At 43.2% G+C, this 23,868-nt stretch overlaps 1 protein-coding gene across 4 annotated transcripts in view; it reads right to left on the reverse strand.

Annotated features, from left to right (window-relative positions):
* The window catches only part of SH3RF2 (SH3 domain containing ring finger 2), a 117,931-nt gene that overhangs the window by 58,596 nt on the left and 35,467 nt on the right, over positions 1–23,868 (reverse strand). For 3 of the 4 annotated variants that reach the window (XM_014576271.3, XM_075900303.1, XM_006128554.4), the window contains exons 3-5: positions 14,358–14,627; positions 11,055–11,150; positions 5,834–6,160 (exon numbers count right to left, since the gene is read on the reverse strand). In XM_014576271.3, coding sequence (XP_014431757.2) covers positions 5,834–6,160; positions 11,055–11,150; positions 14,358–14,627 — 693 coding nt within the window. The remainder of the gene's footprint in view (positions 1–5,833; positions 6,161–11,054; positions 11,151–14,357; positions 14,628–23,868) is intronic. The other variant, XM_075900304.1, reaches the window with a different exon arrangement.

A 23,868-nucleotide genomic window follows, 5' to 3' on the forward strand; every position in this document is an offset into this window, starting at 1 on the left:
TAGCAAATGTCACAGCCCCAAACTCTGACAGAAGATAAAGAAACAAAAACAAACAAACAAACAAAAGAAAAACAACAAACCACATAGAATCATATACTAGAACTGGAAGGGACCTTGAGAGATCATCAAGTCCAGTCTCCTGCTCTCACAGAAGGACCAAACTCTAGATCATCCCTGATAGATGTCTGTCTAAAATGCTCTTAAATATCTCCAGTGATGGAGATTCTACAACCTTCCTAGGCAATTTATTCCAGCGTTTCACCACCCTGACAGTTGGGAAGTTTTTCTTAATGTCCAACCTAAACCTACGTTGCTGCAGTTTAAGCCCATTGCTTCTTGTCCTATCCTCAGAGGCCAAGGAGAACAATTTTCCCCACTCTTCTCTGTGACATCCTTTTAGATACTTGAAAACTGCCAGCATGTCCCATCTCAGTCTTCTCTTTTCTAAACTAAATAAGCCCAATTCTTTCAGTCTTCCCTCATTGCTCATATTTTCAAAGCCTTTAATTATTTTTGTTGCTCTTCTCTGGATCTTCTACAATTTCTCCACATGCTTTCTTGAAATGTGGTGCCCACAACTGGACACAATACTGTAATTGAGGCTTAATCAGTGAAGAGTAGAGCAGAAGAATGACTTCTCATGTCTTGCTCATAACACTCCTGTGAATGCATCCCAGAATCATGTTTGCTTTTTTTTGCAACAGTGTCACACTGTTGACTCAGATTTAGCTTGTGATTCACTATGACTCCTAGATCCCTTTTTGCAGTACTCCTTCCCATTTTGTTTGTGTGAAATGGAATGTTCCTTCCTAAGTGGAGTACTTTGCATTTATTCTTATTAAACTTCAGCCTATTTCTCCAGTTTGTCCACATCATGTTAAGTTATGACGCTATCCTCCAAAGCACTTGAAACCCTTCCTAGCTTGGAATCATTTGTAAACTTAATAAGAACATGAGAACATAAGAACGCCCATACTGGGTCAGACCAAAGGTCCATCCAGCCCAGTACCCTGTCTGCCGACAGTTGCCAATGCCAGGTGCCCCAGAGAGAATGAATCGAACTGGTAATGATCAAGCGATCTCTCTCCTGCCATCCATCTCCACCCTCTGACAAACAGAGGCTAGGGACACCATTCCTACCCATACTGGCTAATAGCCATTTATGGACTTAACCTCCATGAATTTATCTAGTTCTCTTTTATGATAATAAGTGTACTCTTTATGTCATCATCTAAACAGTTGATGAAGATATTGAACAGAACCAGTCCCAAAACAGATCCTGAGGAACCTACTTGTTATGCCCTTCTAGCATGACTGTGAACCATTAATAACTATTCTCTGAGAATGGTTATCCAGCCAGTTATACACCCACCTTACAGTAGCCCCAGCTAAGTTGTATTTGCCTAACTTATTGATAAGAAGGTCATGTGAGATTGTTTCAAATGCCTTACTAAAATCTAGGTATACCAAGTCCACCACTTCTCCCTTATCCACAAGACTTGTTATCCTATCAAAGAAAGATATCAGATTGGTTTGACATGATTTGTTCTTTACAAATGCATGCTGGCTGTTCCCTATCACCTTATTATCTTCCAGATGTTTGCAGATGAATTCCTTAATTACTTGCTCCATTATTTTCCCTGGCACAGAAGTTAAACTGACTGGTCTGTAGTTTCATGGGTTATTCTTATTTCCCTTTTTATAGATTGGTACTCTATTTGCCCTTTTCCAGTTTCTGGAATTTCTCCTGATCTCCATGATTTTTCAAAGATGCTAGCTAAAGGCTCAGATAGCTCCTCTATCAGCTCCTTGAGTATTCTAGGATGCATTTCATCAGGCTGTAGGGAGCTGCAGACATCTAGCTTTTCTAAGTAATTTTTAACTTGTTCTTTTTTAATTTTAACACCTAAACCTACCTCATTTCCACTAGCATTCACTATGTTAGGCATCCCACCATCATCAAACTTCTCGGTGAAGATCGAAACAAAGACGTCATTAAGCACCTCTGCTATTTCAAAGTACCCTGTTATTGTCCCTTTTCACTGAGCAGTGGTCTTGCACTGTCCTTGGTCTTCCTCTTGTTTCTAATATATTTAGCATGTCTGGGGTTACCAGGTAGCTTCAGAAAAAATACTGGACACACTTGATTGGGGGGGATGCGGGGGAGGTGCGAGGACTGGAATCAGGGTTGTCGGGGGGGTGTGTGTCAGGGGCAGCGGGGCTGGCTGGGGAGATCGGGAGGAGGAGAACCGGCTGGCAGGAAGCAGGGCTGGCCAGGAGGGGTCGGGGGGAGTGAGGCTGGCTGGAGAGGGGATTGGGAGGGGAGAGAATCGACCCGGCTGGGAACAGAACTGACCTGGGCACATGCAGATCCCAGGGCGCTGCCTGTCCCGCGCACAGTCCTGGTGAAGCACGAGCGAGTCCAGCTACTGCTCAACCACGTGCTTGCACAGCGCTCAGGAGCACGGACAGAGCTTCTCCTCCTCCCCAAGGCGTCACTCTTATGTCAGACGCAATCAGAGGCTCCCAGTGGTGATCGTGCCCCGCCTCTGAGCCACTCCCCCCGCCCCCACCAGGCTTCCATCAGGCGCCCAGCTGGAAAACCAGATAATACTGGACATTGCACATGTCTGGTATTTTCTGAATTTTTTTACCGGACAGAGGGCCCAAAAACCGGACTGTCCGGTTGAATACCAGACACCTGGCAACTCTAAGCATGTCTTCTTGTTACCCTTTATGTCTCTAGCTAGACTAAGCTCGTTTTGTGCCTTTGCCTTTCTAATCTTGCTCCTGCATATGGGTGGTGTTTCCTAATATTCATCCTTTTTAATTTGACCTAGTTTCCACTTTTTACCTGACTCCTTTTTGATTTTTCGATCATGCAAGATCTCCTAGTTAAACCAAGGCGGTCTTTTGCCATACTTTCTATCTTTCCTACGCAACAGAATAGTTTGCTTTCGGGCCCCTAATAATGTTCCTTTGAAAAACTGCCGATTCTCTTCAGTTGTTTTTCATCTTAGTTTTGCTTCCCATGGGACCTTACCTACCAGCTCTCTGAGTTTTCTAAAATCTGCCTTCCTGAAATCCACATAACCTCCCTCTCAACCTCCCCTTTCCAAAACAAACACCAACCAAACCAACCTACTGGGTATAGAGCCTGACTTAGAAAAAAACAACAACAATTCAGAGCCATTATAAGGCAAAAGGCAGCATACATGCTCTGTGGCTCATGCTATTGACAGTAGTCCACAGTGAGACATTTTTCAGTGAAATGTCATTGGTTTTATAAACTGTGATACAATTTCAATTGAATTATGATCCTCTTGTAGAGCTTTACTTTCTCTCATAGTAAAACAGTATTTAGCATCCAAGATGCTCTGTGAGGTACAGAAAACCTGCTGATTTTTCTTGCATAACCTCTGCACTACCAAGAGCAGGCTTATTGGGAGCTACCTTGAGTAGAATTGTAGACATATAACATGTTAGATTTGGAAGGGACCTTGAGAGACCATCAAGTCCAGTCCCCTGGCCTCATGGCAGGAACAAACACTATCTAGATCATTCCTGATGGATGTCTCACCAACCTGTTCTTAAATATCTCCAGTGATGGAGATTCCACAGCCTCCCTAAGCAATTTATTCTAGTGTTTAACTGCCCTGACAGTTGGGAAGTTTTTCTTAATGTCCAACCTAAACCTACTTTGCTGAAATTTAAGCCCATTGCTTCTTGTCCTATCATCGAGGCCAAGGAGAACAATTTTTCTGCCTGCTCCTTGAATGCCCCTTAGATACTTGAAAACTGCTAGCATGTCCCCACTCAGTCTTCTCTTTTTTCTAGAATAAACAAGCCCAATTCTTTCAGTCTTCCCTCATAACTCATATTTTCAAAGCCTTTAATAATTTTTGTTGCTCTTCTGTGGACCTTCTACAATTTCTCCACATGCTTTCTTGAAATGTGGTGCCCACAACTGGACACAGTACTCCAACTGATCAGCGCAGAGTAGAGCGGAAGAATGACTTCTCGTGTCTTGCTCATAACACTCCTGTGAATGCATCCCAGAATCATGTTTGCTTGTTTTTGCAACAGTGTCACACTGTTGACTGATATTTAGCTTGTGATTCACTATGACCCCTAAATCCCTTTTTGCGGGACTCCTTCCTAGACAGTCACTTCCCATTCCGTTTGTGTGAAACAGAATGTTCCTTCCTACGTGGAGTACTTTGCATTTATTCTTATTAAACTTCATCCTATTTACCTCAGACTATTTCTCTAGTTTGTCTAGAGTATGAAACATTCCATATAAATCTTAGAAACCCCTTTTTCTTTTCAGATAATCAGTAAACAAGCAGGGTAGTGACTTCTGATCAGAGAGTGGGGACCAAGGGACCTTTCACCTCCTTAAAAAGGAGAGGTCTTATTTTGTAAAGTGTATTTTAATATTACCATTGTACCATTACAGTCCAAAATTCAGTCTGTCTTGGGACAATCTTGGAAGGAGGCAAAGACTGCAAGGGTAAATTCTTCTTTTGAAAGTAAAGCGATGTAAACAGTGGAGGATATGGCTGAAGGGCAAAGATCAAAGGAAAAAGGGTTCTGGTCTGGATGATTAGATTTCTTCGCTAGATGGCTTCATAACTATCATTGAATAGAGGAGTGTATGTGTGTGAAGCAGGTGGCATCACATGAAATCAAGAGACAAGACAAGCCTCGCTAAGTTGTATTTAGTTGATAGACGAAGCTCATCTTTCAGAGGGCATCATGTTGATTGCTAGTAAAGTCTGAGTTCATTGCTTTGCCACCTCTCTGAACTCCCTGGAAGGTGCTTTTTACAGAACTTACATGTGGCCTGATCTCCTGCTTACTGAGGTCAGTCAAAACTCCCTTTGTTGCAGTATTCGACCCTCAGTAATGATAGATTTCCATGAAGAATGCCAGCTTACAATTCAGAGTTTCCTGCTAGTTTTTAGCTGCTAAGTTACAGGATTTCATGCTTTCTCCAGCTTGTATTCTACATGAGGGTATATAGGACCTGTCTGGACATCAAGTCAGTGTGGTAAGCCAGGATTTACAGCCTAGCCTGTCCGTGGTGCACTGACTGGCTATCTGGAGCCTGCCACTACATTAAAAGCTCCATTGTGCATTTTCATGTACTCCTGTTTCAAACTCCAGACTCAAACAGGAGTGCATCAAAGGGGAGTTAGTCAAAGCCCACTGCAGAACCATTCGTGTGCAGTATCAGTGTCCAGTGAGTGCACTCTTAGTGATCCTGTTTTACTGTGCTGTGCACTAACCTACCATGCAGACAAGTCTTTAGATGGTGTATTTAAGGAGGATATTTATTTAAAAAATGCCCTGCCCCCCTGGTGCATTGTGGTAAAATTTAAGTTGGGAAATCTTCATTCTTCTTTAGTTAAATTCCCCTACACCTTCAACTAGATATAATAAATCTAAATTAGAGCCAGTTTTCTGAGGTGTTTAGGGCTCTCGGCTTCCATTGATTACAGGGGGAAATGAGATTGCTAGATATCTTATACGTCTGGGTGCTTATTGTGAACTGTGCTCCTTCCTAGAGATGGTTGCATTTCCATGGTGGGAAAAGAGATGTTCTTATGTAGATTGTGGATCATTATGGCAGGAAGTTTAAACCATTGCAGATATAAATCTCTAAAAGCCTTAAAGTGCTATCTAATGCTAATTTGAATTTTGGCTTTTCAAGTTGCTGTCTGCACAGAGGAAAAAAGATTTCCCCCTAGTATTTACTTTTCTGCCTATTGTTTTCTGAGCAAACAATGCATGTGCCCTACAATCACCAACATGGATGGTTTTTATTTACCTGGACAGGGGTGCCATAGGGGAATTCCAATTTCTCACTGCTCTGGGTTGCCACAGTCGGATTACTGGAGCTGATGAGTACTGGTGAGCTGATTTCCAATGTCTGCCTCCCTGTGGGTGAATGGACCATCCTGTTGAGTGTATTCAAGGCAGTTGTGATGGAGAATGGTCTCAGGCTCTTCCTCCTAGGTTCCGACCCCTTTCGGAAGGTTGGTGACTCTGTGCTTTTCACTTTGAGAGAGGCTGTCCGTAAAGGTGATGAATATTTAAATGGGGGGGATTGGTGGCTTTTCTTTGTCTGCAGGAGTTGTCGTGCAGTCATGTTTGGCTGTGACAGAAAGAAGAGTTGTTTAATGGCACCATCTCAGAAGCTAAGCTTTTCATAGACACTAAACCCAGTGAGCATAGACCGACATTTTATACCTCAACCTAACAAGGAGCAGAGCTGAGGGCAGGTCTGCACTAGGGGGCAATGTTGACCTTAGGCCGAGTTGCTGTGGGGTATCGACAGGAGAAACTCTCCTATCAACTTCCCTCATGCTTCTCATTCTGGTGGAGTACTATGGAAAAAGATTGGTGGTTGATCCAGTGGGTCTTCAGTAGACTCTCTAAATCAACTCCTGGGAGATCAAGTTTTTGCAACACCAATCTTCTGGTAAGTGCAGACCTACCCTGAGTTGGGATGTCAGATTACATTATGGTTAATCTTTGCAATTGAGTGGCTCACCTTTGTTATATTTTCAGTGACAAATCCCAGAAGCATAATTTCTAACACAAAACTGACCACCAAGTTAAAATGGATTGAGGGACTGGGGACAGTATATGATTAAGCCTGGATGTCTGGTTCTCTCTCCAGATTGAGTGTCACAGAAAGTTCAGACTTCCTTTTCTGTCAAAACCTGAATCTCACAAAGATGAACATGGAAAGATAAGTGCATCTCAGCTGGCTTCTTTCACTCAGCTCCAGAAGCAAAGGGTATGTTTACACTAGTTCCCTACTTCAATCTAGGGAGGCTAATGAGGGCAACCGAAATTGCAAATGAAGTGCGGGATTTAAATATCCCACACTTCATTAGCATGTTCCTGGCCAGTTGCCATTTTAGAAATTGACTAGCCCGAAGTAACTGCCTGCGTCTACACACGGCAGTGAAACGGGATTCTGAATTAAAGCCCTAAATCAAATAACCTGTTATTCCTCCCGAAATGAAGTCAATTTCTAAAATGGCGACCGGACAGGAACATGCTAATGATATTTAAATCCCGCACTTCATTTGCAATTTTAGTCGCACTCATTAGCCTTCCTAGATCGAACTAGGGGGCTAGTGTAGACATACCCATAGTGTGATAAATGGAATACCAAATTACAAGGGACAAATGGACATGTCTTTCTTATTTGCTTTGTGTTGGCAAGATCGACATTTCACAACAGGGAGTCAAGTCTCTCCAACAGACATTAAGGCATTCGATTGGAGAAGTCCTCACTGAAGGTAGCTTAATGAGAGTGTTGTCCCCATTCAATTAGATGAGTTTAGAACACAATATTCATAGCTTGATCTTACTCCCAATGCAAGAAGTGGGATTTTAGCATTAATTTTAATAGGAGCAGAGCAATGTTTCCTCTATTTTTTTCCCGCCCAGGTGCGGAATGAATTTTATTATAAGCTCTAATAGGGAGGTGGTGTGGCACATTGTATTGGTGCACATAACTAAATTCATGTGGTGAGGGTGGACCAAAGGGGTTTGCAGTATGGGAGAGGAATAGGGGATGGGGAAGATGTTTGGGGTATGGGCTCTGGGGTGTGAGCTGTGGGAGTGGGATCAAGAGTGAGGGGGCACAGGGCTGGGGCAGAGATGGTGAGGGCTCTGGCTGGGGGAGTGAGCACTGAGGCTTGGAATGAGGAGTTTGGGGTGCAGGGAGGTGCTCTGGGGCCATGTCAGGGACAGAGGATTCCCCCCCAGCAATACCTGGGCTGGGGCAGAGAGAGGCACCTCTTCCTACTGCAGCATCTCTAGGGCTGGATAGGTGCTCTGGCCCCTGCAGGTCAAAGGCTGGATTAAGGTCATGGGAGGGGCACTGAGGTAAATCCAGGTCAGGGGCTGTGTTTTGCTCAGGGGAGTGGCACCTGAGCTATGGCAGATCCAGACTGCCTCAGCTGCTGCTGGGTTCAGGATGAGATAGGAGCACCTTGGTTGTGGCAAGTGGGGGCTGCAGCAGAAGCTGGGACTGGGTGCTCCAGTTGTAGCAGTTCTGGGCTGGGGCCAGGTTTGGGCCATCTCTCCCTCAGCAGTGGCTGGTTGGAGGCCAAGCTACTTGGAGCTGGAGCAAGGCTGCTTCTCCTTTGGTCATGGCTAGATTCCCTTTCCATCTGTGTGGCACTAAATAGGCAGCTGTATGGCTATGCAGCTTGCAGGGATCTTAGGGAGTCTGCCCCTCAGTTTGCATAGAGACTAAGGGCATGTCAAGAAATACAGCACTGCAGTGGCGCAGCTGCATCAGTGAAGACTATGTGCTGGAAAGAGCTCTCCTGTCGGCAAAATCAAATCACCTGCAGAAGCTCTCCTGCCGACAGCCCTGTCCACACTAGTGCTTAAGTCAGAGTAACTTATGTCACTCGGTTTGTTAGCACCCTTAGCAACCTAAGCTCTGCTGCCATAAATTGCAGTGTAGAAATAGCGTCTGTTTCAACAGGATTTCTTCAGAACTGCTAAGCACATCAATATTAATAGCAAAAGGCATGTGGTGGCAATTTCCTTACCACAATGGCTGCCAGAGAAATTAATCATGATTTACTGCTGACATTAAAGAATTGCAAAACTTTGAGATTCTCGCCCACTCATCTGAAGCTGTACGCCTAGAACTGAGGATGAAAAAATAATCAATCTAGCATGGAATAAGTAATTGCCCCTACAGTATCATTATTTAAGAGCATAGGTTGTTTTTATATTCCCTCCTCCTCAATCCCAAAGACAATATTAAAGCGAGATTTAAAATAGGTTGTGTGAATATGTATATACATAGACTCATCTTCAAGTACTTACAGAAATAAGTCATAGATTATATTGTTATTTCTGTAAGTAATTAGAAATGAGTCTAAAACTGAAACTATTTATCTGAATTCCACTCACACTAGGTGATTGGTTAAAGTGGAATACAAATCTTATCATTGTCTGTAAAGCCAAAATCAAAAGAAATCTTGTATATCCCAAACTATCCCATATTTACCCTTCTCATAATTAATTTGTAGTTCCCCAGTGGCCATGATTAATTTTTTCCAGCTAATGCTAGATGAAGTAGTTACTTGAGTTAAAATTATTTTATGAAATGAAGACACATTTTACAAGATCTATTAGAACATCAAGTAATATTTTTACTAGTTTCTCTCTATAAAGAATTTGTGGAATAAGTAACAAATGTCTCTGTAATTAATTTAATATTATCTCCATTTGTATCTTGGTAGTTTGATTTGTGTGTGCATTTTACAATTTATAGCCCACGCTAAACTTAGGGATACCATTAATTACCAATTCAGTATTAAACAAAAAATGTTGTGGGTAGGGAAGGACTAAATGGCCAAGGACATTTATAATGCAATACACAACCCTCTCCAAATCTCTGCTTTGAAGTTAGGGCAGTTTGGTAATCACTTAAGGCTGTTACTACCTGATAAATGTGTTGTGCTTTATAGAAAATCGGTTGATCTCAAGATAGTTCCTAGTGGAAATGTATTATTAATAGAGATGATCAAAAAGGGCAAGTCTGTATTTTGTAGGGTTGTCAAGTGATAAAAAAAATTAATTGCAATTAATAGCATGATTAATTGCATTGTTAAACAATAACAGACTATCATTTATTTAAATAGTTTTGGATGTTTTCTACATTTTCAAATATATTGATTTCAATTACAACATAAAATACAAAGTGTACTGTGCTCACTTTATTTTTATCACAAATATTTGCACTGCAAAAAGAAATTGAAAAACAATATTTTTCAGTTCACCTAATACACATACTGTAGTGCAATCTCTTTATCATGAGAGTTAAACTTACAAATGTAGAATCAATATACAAAAAATTACGGCATTCAAAAATAAAACAATGTAGAACTTGTGAAGTACACTTAGTCCTTTTGTTTTTTTCAGTTAATCACTTTCAGGTGACACTGTAAACAAAAAGTGAGCATTATCTCCTGTATATTGTACACAGACTTGTTGTCTGAGTGGATAAAAAATAGGAGTGAGAGGACTTGTAGGCACTAAAGTTTTACATTGTTTTGTTTTTGAGTGCAGTTATGTAACAAAAAAAAATCTACACTTTCATGATATAGAGATTGCAGTTGTATGAGGTGAATTGAAAAATATTTCTTTTATCCTTTTTACAGTGCAAATATTTGTAATAAAAATATAAAGAGAGCATTGTACACCTATTGTGTGCTGTAATAGAAATCACTATATTTGAAAATGTAGAAAAACATTACAAATTTTAATAAATTTCAATTGGTATTTTATTGTTTAACAGTGTGATTAAAATTTTTAGTTGTGATTAATTTTTTTTAGTTAAATGCATGAGTTAACTGTGACTAATTGACAGCCCTACTATTTTGTCAATTTTTTTCCACGATATTTTTGGGAATTTTTGCTTAACAGTTTATTTAAAACAAAATTTTGAAAAACATTTGAAAAATGTCATTTTGGTGGGGAAAAACAACCCTCTTTCATTTTTCCCACTACAAATGATTAGGAGAATCAGAACTTGGATGAATAATTTTGAGAATTTTCACTTTTAAAATATTTTGATCAAAAAAATGAAAAATGTCATTATCTAATGAAAAGGGGTTTCCACCCCCAACAAAACAGAGTTTCAATATAAATTTTTCAACTAATTGTAATTATTAACATTACAAACCCCATCATAACCCATGACAATACCACCCTTATTCATAGTGTCAGCAAAATGCCAAGGACTGAATAGGCCAAGAAGTCTGAATTACCCCTTCATTGAGAGCTTTGGTCCTTCTCAACCACACTGACAGTGTTTGAGGATATTTCCTTGGCTGCCACTTCCCATTCTTTACTAGCACACTCATTTAAATGAGATGTGACACAAACCAGAGAATTCCTTCTAGCATCACGGGCCACACAAGGAGCTTTGTTGAGCATGGTTGGAGTCAGCTGGTTACTATGGTAATGGACTGAATAAGTTTTCTTGAATGTGTTGCACTTACCTCCACAAACAAGATGGGGAAGATCCCTATTTTATCACCTAACTTGCCTTCTGCCCAGTTCTCATCAACTCTGCTAATCACTGTGATGATATCGCCCTGAAATGCAGAAGTATATTGTTACCAACCTTTCAGTGTGGGATAGGCAGATAGTAGGTGTGAAGATGGATTTGACCTGTCACTGATTCAAGGCAAAATCATTAGGCAGCCTCAGTGGTATGTCCATTGTAGAGAACACAGGTCTTCAGCAAAGGTCTTTGGCACGTGCTTAGCCTTCAATACATGTTTAAGTCTATCTCCATGCTTCGTGTGCATTTATGCTTTGCTAAATAAGGACAATGAAAAAAAGCTTGAAAACCAAGCGAGATTTTTAAAAGGTTTTCTTCATGTGGAAATTCTTTTTTAATTAACTTGCACAAATAAAATGACGTTTCATATTTGTACCAAATACAAACCATTAGAAGTTTCCAGGCCGCTGGCAGTCTATTGCCAAGAAACTCATATAAGCCAATATTTTAAGGGTTGAAATACCCTAATATTACTGGCCCAGCAGTACTTCAAATACTCTGGAGCAAAACTCATTTTATATTAACTGGTGGCTAAAACCCTTTGGAAAGATCTATTTTCTGTGCAACCCAGAAATGGAATATTATACTTTTAAAATATATTTGTATTTGATTTATTTTAAATACCTGCAGGGAGAAAAAGTCCAAAAAAGCATGAGACCAAACTGACATTTTTCTTTTCTTTGAATTAATTTGAGAAGTCATAGAGTAACATTTGATTCTCGCATTCCAATTGAGAGCGGAATCGTCTTGATTGAATTCCCCTCTGGCCTACATCACTATGCAAAGTGGGTAGATGAGGGTTCCATTACAGTTTGGTAGAACTTTGCCTTCCTTTTGTGCAGGTATAAATGAGTTCACAAAGATGAAGGAGGGAAGAATCAAGCCCTCTTTCTGGGTGTTTCTGTTCATACTAATACAGTGCACTTTGATAGCACTTGTCATCTGGACTGTGACTCTTAAATCATTGCAGTTAAACATCCAGGGCCAGATTGTGGTTCACCCTGCATCACCCATAAAGGTCTCATCACAACTGCAGTGCCTAAGTTCTGCAGACTACCAGCACTCATTGGGGTGCAAATAACCTCAATAGAGGACAAAAGTAGTAGAGAGGAGGTTATGTGGGGTGGGCTGAGCTCAGAATCCCTCTGCTGTGGTTGGGTGCATAAAGGAAGCTTCATAGACCCTTCCCAGCATGAGGGGTGATATTAAAGCAGTTGGTCTCCTTCAGGGAGAACATACCATTGTGAGCTGTTTCACTAGTGCTGCAAGGCACAAAGCTGGGAGCGTGTTATCCCCTCCTCGAAGAAGCATCTGCCTGTTTTATATGTGGGATAACTCTCCGTGTGCTAACAGAGCTGTAGGCGTGGAAATGAGCGCTGTCTCCAAAAAGCAAATAAATAGAATGAGTAAGCAGTGAAACAAAGGCAAATAAAGCAAAAAAGAAAACAAAACCAGACGGCATGAAAGAGAGGAAAGTTTAAAAAAATTGTTGGCTCCCCATTTCCCTTGTGTTATTGTTAGCAATATTAGAAACCACACTCTAAAGCGACAATGCAAAGAGAGCAGCAGCAGCAGATGCTTCAGTGAGAACTTGCAGTGTTTCTCTTCTGGTTCTGCCTCATCCCCTTTTGAGATAATGGCTGGTTTGGGGATATTTGAACTTTCTTTTTCTCAGCCTTCCACTCCCCCAGCCCTAATCCATCAAGCCTGCTAACTTTGTGCTTATGCCCCTCTAGAATACTTCTTGTTTCTGTCACTGACTTGCAGCAGCATGAGGGGCTGAACTGTCAAGTGAAAGGAAAAATAGGTGACGTCTCCGTTAGGATATCGGAGCCTGTAGGCATTGGCTTCTTTGCTAGATTTAATGTGTCACCTAATTTTGACTTATTAGGGAGCGTTGACATTGTTGTGAAGAGAGTTACCTTGAAAAATATCTCCTCTAAAAAGAATAAACGCAAGTCCTGTAATTTCAGTAGAATACCAAGACAGATGGCAAATGTGTGTAGAATCATGCAGGTATCGCTTCACTAATGTACAGTCCAAAAGGAATGGTTGAAAATGCATAGATGACCTCTGTCCCCCGACTATTAAGCCATTCTCTGTATATTTTATAACTAAGCCTCATTCAAGGCAAACTCACCCAGAGTTTAGAGTACTGCTGCTAATCAATCAGCAGCTAATTGACTAAAGGAGACCTGTCAGAAGTTAAGACAAGAGACTGAATATCAGGCTTCTGGGTTCTGTTTCCACCTCAGTCAAATTTTCACTCATTTTCTGAATATCAAGTGTGTGTCCCAGGGCAGAGCTGTCTTTACCCATACACAGAATATGCAGCTGCATAGGGCACCTGAAAATGTGGGGAACCCACCTCTTTCTATCCCTTCTGTGGCATTGCTTTCTCCAGAGAGGAGCTTGTTAATTTAAAAGTGGAAAAGCCTTCCAGACCTATTAGCAGAACACTGAATCTGTGAAAGAACCATTCAAGTGGTAACGAAGACATTTAACATGCATTTGCCAACCCCAGGCATGCACTATCCATTTCTGAATTTACTGGATTTACTTCATTCACCTAAAGACGTGGGTTGGGGCCACAAAAGCTCATGATCCCATTTACATGTTTTGTTAGTCTTTAAGGTGCTGCTAGACTATTGGTTGTTTTTTAAGTTTTTCTAGTTACAGACTAACATGGCTGCCCCTCTGTAACTTTTGAATTTACTATATGTGTTAGTCTACAGGATCTTAGTTTAAAATTTGCTTTAAAACTATTTTATTAGCTGAAGATTATAAAATCACATCTCTAAAAAATCATCATCCCTCCCTTTCTTCCCCCTCCCCGTGCTTCCTGGGCTGCTGTTGGGCATACGGGCATCAGGTTAATAGTACTGTGCAGGGCTCCATAAGTCCTAAGGATGGCCCTGTCCTTGGGGAAGTCCTTTAGGTGGGACTTTCAATCATTGACTTAAATATTTGGTAAGAGATGGGTTTACACTGAGCACTTCTGAAAGCCCCAACCTTTCTACCTTGCTTTATCCATGTGTAAAATGGTGATGATACTTACACTGACTTATTGCACTGATGTGCTGAAAAGTTTAATTCTTGTTTGCCTGGAGCTTTGAGATCTTTAGTGAAAGGTGCTATAGACCTGCAAGGTTCTGTGATGCTGACAACAGGACCCATGGTTGAGAAACCACCCAGTTGTTAAAATACCTGCCCCTGAGAGATGGGCAGGCAACCTTACCTTATGAAATGTCAGACAGTCCTTATTTTCATTTTTATCTCTCTCTCTCAGATCAAAGTTGTAAAGTGCTCTGCACAGGGGCGGTGGCAGTGGAAGTTGTTTGATAACCTGCACCGAGCTGCTTGGGAAAACCCCACTGACACCATTCATTTCTCCGAGGTACCATTTTTCATCCAGCTGTCGAAGCAAGACGATGATATCGCCTTTATTGAACCTCAGTTCACCAGGGTTTTGTCCTCTGTAGCTGAACAGGGCTCTGGCCCGAGGAACCTGCAAAGTAAGAGACAAGCATTCACTTTTACTCATGACCTGCTGACACAAAGTTGTGGTCATCGTTATGTTCACTAACATGACTCCTCCCATTTCCATCCTTCACTGATGTCATTTTCTGGAAAAGACAAGGGAAAACTACTGACTTACTTCAGTACAGCTAGCACAGCAGGTTCACTGTTTAGGAATCTGATCTAATGAGCAATTGCTTTTTCTGTCCTCCCTGTGGGGCTTAATTGTCTCCTGCGAGTGTGCGACTCTCTCACAATGTTTTCATAGTAGAAACCCCACATCATTTGGCTTTTTTTTAGTTAGATTTTTTAAATTCAGCATCCTATGCTCTATGATTTTACTGTCGGTTTTAGATTATATTTAGAGCCCTGCAAATCTGTGGATATCTGCTTTATACCCATGGGTGTCTGCATTTGCAGATATTGATGCAAATATCTGTGGCTCATTTTTGTAGCTATGGATGCAAATGTTGTGTCTAAAACCCTGCAAATTTGTGGATATCCACTTTATATCTGTGGGTATCTGCACCTGCGAATTTGGATATCCGCAGATCATTTGTACAGAGATGGATGCAGTTACCAATTGTGCATCTGTGCAGGGCTCTAAATATATTTCATCTGCTCAGCATTTCAGGAGGGTGTGCTTTATATTATTATTGTTTCTTAACTGTTCAATCTGAGTAGGTGGGAGAAACTTACTGAAATCAGAAGAGATGAGAGAACCTTCTCACATTGCAGGGGACAACGCCTCCTAAGTAAAACCACAGAGTTCACTCAAAACAACCATCTTACTGACCTGAATCGTATTTTATCTACTCCAAAAATCCAATTTAATACACAGTACAATGGATTTTTTGGATGGTAGAACCATACTCGGAGTCATCTCGGGCCTCACTGCCCTGAGCCTGAGAGCTACTGTTTGAAAGCAGCCTTGCAGATTTTTTCCTAGAAGAAGACAAGTATAGATAAGCCAAAGGCTGCTTCTTGCTATGTAGCTGTTCTAGATGTGCAGCTCGTGGTTCAGCAAACAGCGGGAACAAATCTGCATCAGCTCAGAAAATGAGGTGGAGGGTTTGGTTTTCTTATGCTTGTGTTTGTGTTCTGGGCTGGTGGAAATATCTTGAGTGAGCAGCTTTATTAGATAGTGTACAGGGCTTCCCTGCTATTATACATCCATTCTACACTAAAGTCATTGACGTTTGGAAGAACTGATGCGGTCCTCCCATTCCCCTCTCTTAAGTTGCACAAAAAACTCAATAACAAAAACAACAAAAAACCAAACCAATTTGCGCAAATGGAAGTCAGCTGCAGGAAAAAAAATTCCCTGCTTTAAGTTGTTTTGCTATAAGTCCAAGTTTTTTGGAATGTATCTTGGGCTTATATCAACGATGGCCTTTACTGTTCTACCACACTCTACATAACACTGGTGAACTTTGGCTTTTGCTTACGTTTACTGCTGTTTGTACCGTATGCTTCTGGTTGTAGTGCACAACTAACTAAAAAGTTGGAAGTGCAATAAGTGTTAAGGCTTGTATTCAAACCACAAAGTACCCCGGTGTGGAGAGCCAGCTGACTTAACTAGTGTACAGTCTCTCTAAATAGAGGTCAATTTCAGTCCATGTGCCTTAGTGTTGTAAAAAGTTGCAATATCTATGACAAAGTGCACTGCCAATAGACCTCTGCAGTCTCTAAGCACAGAGGGAAGAGTGTCTTTAGAAGGAACAGCTTTACTGAATGTCTTGGCTCAATAAACATTTATTTAATAACGCTATTTTAATACGCATCTTGGTGCTATTTAATACAGGAATTGTCATGCTGCATGGTCTAGTGGTCATTCCAGTCTTGTATCTAATTTGCAATGGTGGCTGAAATCAGAATGCTTTATAGGTATGTGGGGAAAAAAAACCTATTCTAGACAATTTTGCAATAGCATGCCTATGGGAGAAGCTTCTTTCGAACCTGAGACGGTTAGTAGTTGGTATGCTGTGGTTTTATGAAGGAGGTTTGATATATCTGATAAAGTTTATCCTACCTAGTAGAACTGCAGATGTTATTTTTATTATTTTTATAAATTATTAATCCTTTGGTGAATCCTACAGCACTGTTTTCCTCAGTAATATCTTGCATCAGTGGGTTCCACAGGCGATGCATCTTATAAAATATGTTTTCTTTAATACATTTTTATTTGCAATTATGCAGTTCCTAACGGAATATTCTCCGATATCTTCACAGCAATTGTTGTGCCTCTTTCATTAATGGCAGTTCTAGTCTCTGAACTTATGAGAGGGCTGTAGGGGCATCCCAGTTCCCCAAGGGTGAAGACTGAAAAAGTGTATCTCAAAAATATCCCACAGCTGTGGGACATAGAAACAACATACCATGCTGGCTCAGAGCACTGCAGCCAAGGTCTAAAGTCCAGAGAAAAAAAATCAGAGCTGGATGGGAAACAATTTTCTTTTCCCTGCAAACATTTCGGAGATTTTGAAAGTTGTTCCTACTCCTCACCAGAGGGAAACTGAGATATTTTGAAGTTTTTCATTGGGGGCTGAGGAGTAGGTGTCTTAGAAGAGCCAATAGCTCAAGAGTTCAGGTGTCCACCTAAGATACATATGAGGCTGGTTCAAATCCATGCTCTGTCTCATTCAGTGGAGAGACTGGAACGTCACTCTCCCGCATTTCAAGGGTGTTGGTTATTCTAAGGTGGGTCTCTCTCCTTTTGGAGCTGTTTTACTTTGTATAAATAGTTAAATAGTCATGGGGCAGGAAAGAGACTCTATAGCCTAATGTTTAGGGCACTCACTTGGGATGTGGGAAATGCCGGGACTTGAAAAGAGATTCCCCACTCTTACTTGCAAGGACCCCATTCTATCATCCATTCCACAGACAGAAAGAAATCTGAGCTGCTTAGTGTCTGATCAATTGGAATGTTGGAATTGCCAAACAGGATCAGACTAGCCGCCCACTGAGTTTGGCTCCCTGTCTCCACTAGTGGTCAGCACCAAGGGGCTACAGAGAAAGGTGCAAAGCCCCCAGGGGAATTTCCACCTTGGGGATACGTATTACAAAATCTAGTTTGTTTCCAGACGTGCAGTCATACCAGCACTGGGAAAAATCTGTGCAAGCAGGTTCCACCTCTTATACTCTTCTGCCCCTACCCTCACAGTGGATGGGCACAGCTACCATTCTTACAGGCCCCAGACATAGGAAATGTCACCTTCTAGGGTTTCCATTGTGGGGCGAGAGGAGCCTCAAAGTGGGCATTGAGAAGACATGGTTCATTCCTACTCCTTTGTGTTGATGGCAGAACTAAGAGCAAAAGAAAGGTGCATTGTTGTTCCCTCTCCTTAAAGGAGGTTTTCACAGGTACCTTCCTTCCCCCCTGTTCTATTGTGGCTTCACGATCTCTAGTCCCCACAATTATTCAAAACTGCTAAGCCTATCAGGCACAATAAAGCTCCAGATGTTCAGGATTCCCTTAAAAATGACTGAGTTGTGTAGTTTTCTCCCACATGCTGTAGAACAAAGCTTCTGAGGGCCACATTCCAGAACCATCCTCCCATCCTCTTAGCTCTAGTTTCCAGATCAGAATTAAATGAAACTGCTAATACTGAAGATCACATCCGGAAATGCCTCTTCATCTCTTTTATCTTGTGTCTGCAGCCCTAGATTAACTCTCCCCATTTGTCAGATTTTGCAACTTGATGTAGGGGGAGAAATTGCACATTCAGTGTAAAACAGCTGGTAAATGTGGTTACTTCATTAGAGGTACTTTTTGGAGCTTAATTTGGTTTATTAAAATGACATTCACTACTGTTAAATGTATTGATATCAGCTGTTCAAAACAATCTGCTGCCATGGCTGAGCAGCAAGTTCCATAGAGACTGAATAATTCTCATTGGTATCTAGAAATGGACTTTCTAGGTGAGGAGTACAGCATGTTAACGGGGCAGTGGGGAGACCGGGAGTGGGGAATTTCCATTACTACTGCTCAGGCTGTGCCCATACTTATGGATAAATTGTGGATTTTAGTCCCTAGGGTAATGTGTGCAGGGCTGTCCTTAGGATTTATGGGGCTCTAGGCAGTACTATTAAACTGGTTCTCCTATGCCCGATAGAGGAGTACAATGATTTTTTAGAGATGTGATTTTATAATCTTCAGCAATACACTTAGGGTACGTCTACACTACAGCGCTAATTCGAACTAACTTAGTTCGAATTAGTTAACTCGAACTAGTTAACTCGAACTAAGCTAATTCAAACTAACGCGTCTAGAACTAAAAACTAGTTCGAATTAGCGTTTTGCTAATTCGAACTAGCATGTCCACATTAAGTGGACCCTGAACCGGGCTTAAGGATGGCCAGAAGCAGTGCCGGCAGGGCATCAGAAGAGGACTTAGAGTGTGGAGATGCTGTCTCAGGCTAGCCGAGGGCTGCGCTTAAAGGGTCCCGACCCCCACCCCGGACAGACAGTTCTCAGGGGTGCCCCACTTGCAAACCAGTCCTGGCTTGGAGTGCCCGGAGTACCCACACTGGGCACATCACACCACTTGGCCATCAGCCCGGCTGCACTTGCCGCAGGCTGCCATCTGGGGAGAAGTGGCAATTGGGGGGCTGCAGGAGAGCTTCCACCCCCAGAAGCCCGCAGAGTCAGCCCAGTCCTCCCCATCGGGGGCTCGTACCCCATTCCTCCCTCACCTCCTTCCACTTACCCCTCCCTAGCCCCTCTTCCTGATGTACAAAATAAAGGACAATTGTGGTCAAAAATGGAATCTGTCTTTATTCCAGCCTGGTCCCGGGAAGAGGGGGAGGGCTGGGGGGCATCGGGTGGCTGGCTTGATCCGTGCCAGGTGCAGGGTCTGCTGGCTGGGTGCTGGCAGGCTTGCACCTGGCACGGGCACTGTAGCCAGCCCATGCCCCTTTAAGGGGTCCAGGGCCAGGAGGGAGGCAGTAGAGTTTCCCTGGTGTTGGCCAGAGTGGCCACCAGGGAAACCTGGGGAGGGCTAGCCTCCCACTAGTTCGAATTAAGGGTCTACACAGCCGTTAATTCGAACTTGTAAGTTCGAACTAGGCTTAATCCTCATGGAATGAGGATTACCTAGTTCGAACTAAGAGCTCCGTTAGTTCGAATTAAGTTCGAACTAACGGAGTGCTAGTGTAGCGCCTATGAAAGTTAGTTCGAACTAACGTCCGTTAGTTCGAACTAACTTTGTAGTGTAGACATACCCTTATAAAATACTTTTAAAACAAATTTTAAACTCAGGTCCTCTCTCCTAACACAGTAAATTCAGAAACTGACAGTGTATGCCTGGTGTTGGCAAATACCTGTTAAATGGCTTCATTACCATGAATGGCTCTTTCACAGGTTCAGTGGTCTTCTAATAGGTCTGGCAGGCTTATTCACTTTTAAGTTAACTAGATTCTCTCCAGAGAAACCAGAGCCACAGAACAGGGACGGAAAGAGGTGAGTGGATGGACATTAACAGGGCTCAACAAACTATGTAATGTACTCGCCAACGATGAGTAGATTACAACCTGGAAGAGCCGGGTTCAGGCGATCTGCACATACGCAGAATGATCTGCGCATGCACAAATTGCTGGACAGCGTGGCTGGCGAGTGGGGCTCGCCACAGTTCAGTGAGCCCTGGACATTAAGACCCAGTGATGCCCCAAATTTTCAGGTGCCCTACACAACTGCATATGGATGAGGATGGCTGTGAGTGTGTCCTAGTAGCTAGGGAACTGCACGAGGAGTGGAAGGACTGGGGTATAATTCCTGACTCTGCCATTGGTTGGCTGGGTGACCTTGGGCAAGTCACTGTCCCTCTGTGTGCCTCAATTTCCCCATTGTAAAATGAGCATAATGACACTGACCTCACTTTGAGATCTATGGATGAAAAGTGCCAGACAAGAGCTAAATATTAGGTCAACTTAGCTTCATGAGCTCTAAATTAAAATCAAACTAAACTAAACTCTGCTAGTGTGAATGTAAAAAAAATTGAAGTCCCTGGTTCCTGCTCCCAGATCTTCTCTTGCTTCTAATGCAATACCCAAGGGCTGTGACTAGACTGGCCAGTGTTTCCAGAAAATCAGCCACTTTTTCGGAAAAACTTGCCAGCTGTCTACACTGGCCGCTTGAATTTCCGCAAAAGCACTGACGATCTCATGTAAGTTTGTCAGTGTTCTTGCGGAAATACTATGCTGCTCCCGTTCGGGCAAAAGTCCCTTTTGCGCAAAACTTTTGTGCAAAAGGGCCAGTGTAGACAGCCCAGATTTGTTTTCCGCAAAAAAGCCCCGATCGCGAAAATGGCAATTGGGACTTTTTTGTGAAAAAAGCGCGTCTAGATTGACATGGACACTTTTCTGCAAAAAGTGCTTTTGCGGAAAAGAGTCCGTGCCAATCTAGATGCTCTTTTCTGAAAATGCTTTTAGCGGAAAACTTTTCCATTAAAAGCATTTCCGGAAAATCATGCCAGTCTAGACGTAGCCAAGATGATTAAATCATCATCATCACCACCACCTTGCTGGAGAGGCACAGGCCTAAATGTCCAGAATTCTGGAGTCTTAGTACATGCTGTGTAACCTTGAGTGCTTCACTTAACATCTGTGTTTAGTTTCCCAATCTGTAATTCAGGAATCTGTGCGTGTGCGTGTGCGTTGCTGTGGAAAGCGCATAGTGTTATTCTCCTTTAAAAGAGGCTATCGCCCCCAAGTCAGGGCTAACTTTTTTTTAAAACAATATTTTTACCTGACAATTGTTCCCTTTTAGATTCTGCTGAAGTGCTCAGTGATTCACAAAATTGCTCTCCCTCCCCCAGCATGGTCTGTCAAAACTGAAGGCTGCAAAAGCTCTCTCCCTCTTGAGAGTTGAGTCTAACAGCTAGTGCTTCCAAAGGGCCAGCTGGGTTCTCTCAGTTCCAAAAGCTGGGATCCTAATTCAGCCAAGTACACAAGCATGGCCTTAAGTCAATGCCCTTTATACTTCGTATCTCCCTTGGTCCTCCTGCCGAGAAGCTTGTATGACTTGGTTGAACTCCATGTTCAATTATCTCCTTGCAAATCTACTACAGTCCATAAGACTCTTTTTGGCACCATCCAGTCAGGGCCATCTTAACTGATACACAAAATACACAGCTGTGTGGGGCACCGTGAAATTTGGGGCATCAAATTGCCCCAAATGTTGTGGTACCCTGGAGAGCTGCATGCTGCATTTCAGTACCGTGGCCAGTCCCATTTCCCACCTGCTACACCCAGTTGCCACTCTCCGGGTTGCAGTGATTGGTACAAGTCTATGGGCTGGAGAAGCAGCCGGCAGCTGTGCTCCCCTGCCCAAACGACACAGCAGAGAGGGAGGACAAGGTCCAGCTCACTCTGGCTGAGCTGCCTTTCCCAAGGCTGCATGTTCCCTCCTTGCCCCTGTTCTGGTGTCCTTGGCTATGTCTGCACTACAGTGATCTATTGGGAAAGGGTCTACACTGGGCCAAATTTTGGAAAAGCCTCCTCTTTCAGAAGAGCCCTTCTTCCTCATGGGAGGGGGAAGACAGGGCTTCCAAAACAGCGAGTCTGCTCTTCCACAAAAAAAGCGGAAGAGCAGATGCAGTTCCTGGATGCGACGGAGTTTTTCTGGGATACGTGTCCCAGAAAACCCCTGTAGTGTAGACATAGCCCCAGATAAGTGGCCCTTTTGCCTCCTTTCCTTCCACAGGAGGAGTGGGGGAGTGTGGGCCCACTGCAGAGCACTCTACAGCAGAGCAGCACCCCAGGGGCCTGGCTGGCTGTGAGAAGTTTGCCAGAGCCAGACCTTTGCTGAGGGCATGGGCTGCAGACTCAGCCTGCCAGGCATTGGCCTAAGTAGAGAGAGGGAGCTCTGTGCTGCTAACTCCTCTGGATCTGCCTCAGGGATGCAGTTGCTTAGGGTGGGCAGGGAGCAGGGGGCTGCATGGCCAGCCCTGCTCCTCCTGAGTCCTCTGGTCTGTAGGCTCATGCCGCTCGCCTCAGAAGAGCCTCTTTGCTACTTTCTGCAGCTCTGGGTCTGCCCCCCCCCAACTTCTGCCCTCTCAGGGCCCTGTGTGGGGATGCAGGCTGTAGGAGCCCAAGCTGTGTAGGTCACCACAACTGGCAGGTACAGCCCTGCATTCCATGGTTCTGCCTGGAATCCCAGACCCTGGAATCCCAGACTCATCTGCCCAACCCTGGCTAATCCTGGATCCAAGCACTGCGATTTTAGCCCATCTGTAAGGGGAACTGAGCACTACATTTCTCTGTTAATCTAAAGCTAATCAGTGCAAACATGCTGTGGAAAGCCTGGCTGCCTTGCCAACAGGCTTCACTGTATTACAGCAGATGAGCCCAGTACAATCAGCTGTGGTGCTCCAAGTGTGCGATGGCTGCAGCCGCAGGTGTCCCCAATACTTCCGGCCTTTGCTAGAGCTGGCCTGAAACAGAGAGGCACCAGAAACTTCTGTGCTGCCCATGACTGTGTTCCAGGAACATGCAGCCTTGACACCATTTTTCTTTAGTCATTCGCAGGAGGAAATGTATTTGGCATCCATTAAAGAAGGCTCAGTGAGGGCCTGGATCATTAGTGCGGTTTAAACCTCAGGAACTTCATCAAGGCTGCCACCACTTGAGCTGAAACAGTGGTCCCCAAACTGAGAGGCATGGGGGCCAGAGGGCAAAAGGAAGGAGGGCTGGGATTGAGGCCAGCCCACAGGAGGAATGGGAGAGGAAGCATCACCCAGCCCAGCCTGGCCCCAGCTGCAGCTCCACCAGATCTAGCTCTTCCCTCATCCTCAGTTCAGTCCCCAGTTTTGCCTTCAGCACAAACTCTTCTGCTGAGACAACTGTGTGATAATGGGTGGGGAGGCATGGACAAATTCCATTACTGGTAAGGGAGGGACACAACCAGAGTTTGGGCACCACTGAGCTAAAGGGAGGAATTCATTAGCTGGCAGCAGTTAACTTTTATGTTCTACATGGACCAGGCATTAGTTCCCAAACTTTTACCTGCGTGACCCCATTTTAAGACTTATTAATTCCCGTGACCACAGACAGCTACAAAACAACTTGCACTTGTGACCTGGCCTGTCTGATGCCCTCAAGGTCACACTGTATAGAGAGTTCCATTTTGCTCTTTAAAATGGCAACCTCCATGCAACATGACTTTGCACCAGTGGTGCATGCAAGGCCACACCACCGGAAGATGCCATTTTGTAAAGTAGTTCAGACATATT

This window comes from Pelodiscus sinensis, chromosome 17 (assembly GCF_049634645.1).
Source record: "Pelodiscus sinensis isolate JC-2024 chromosome 17, ASM4963464v1, whole genome shotgun sequence".
NCBI lineage: Eukaryota > Metazoa > Chordata > Testudines > Trionychidae > Pelodiscus > Pelodiscus sinensis.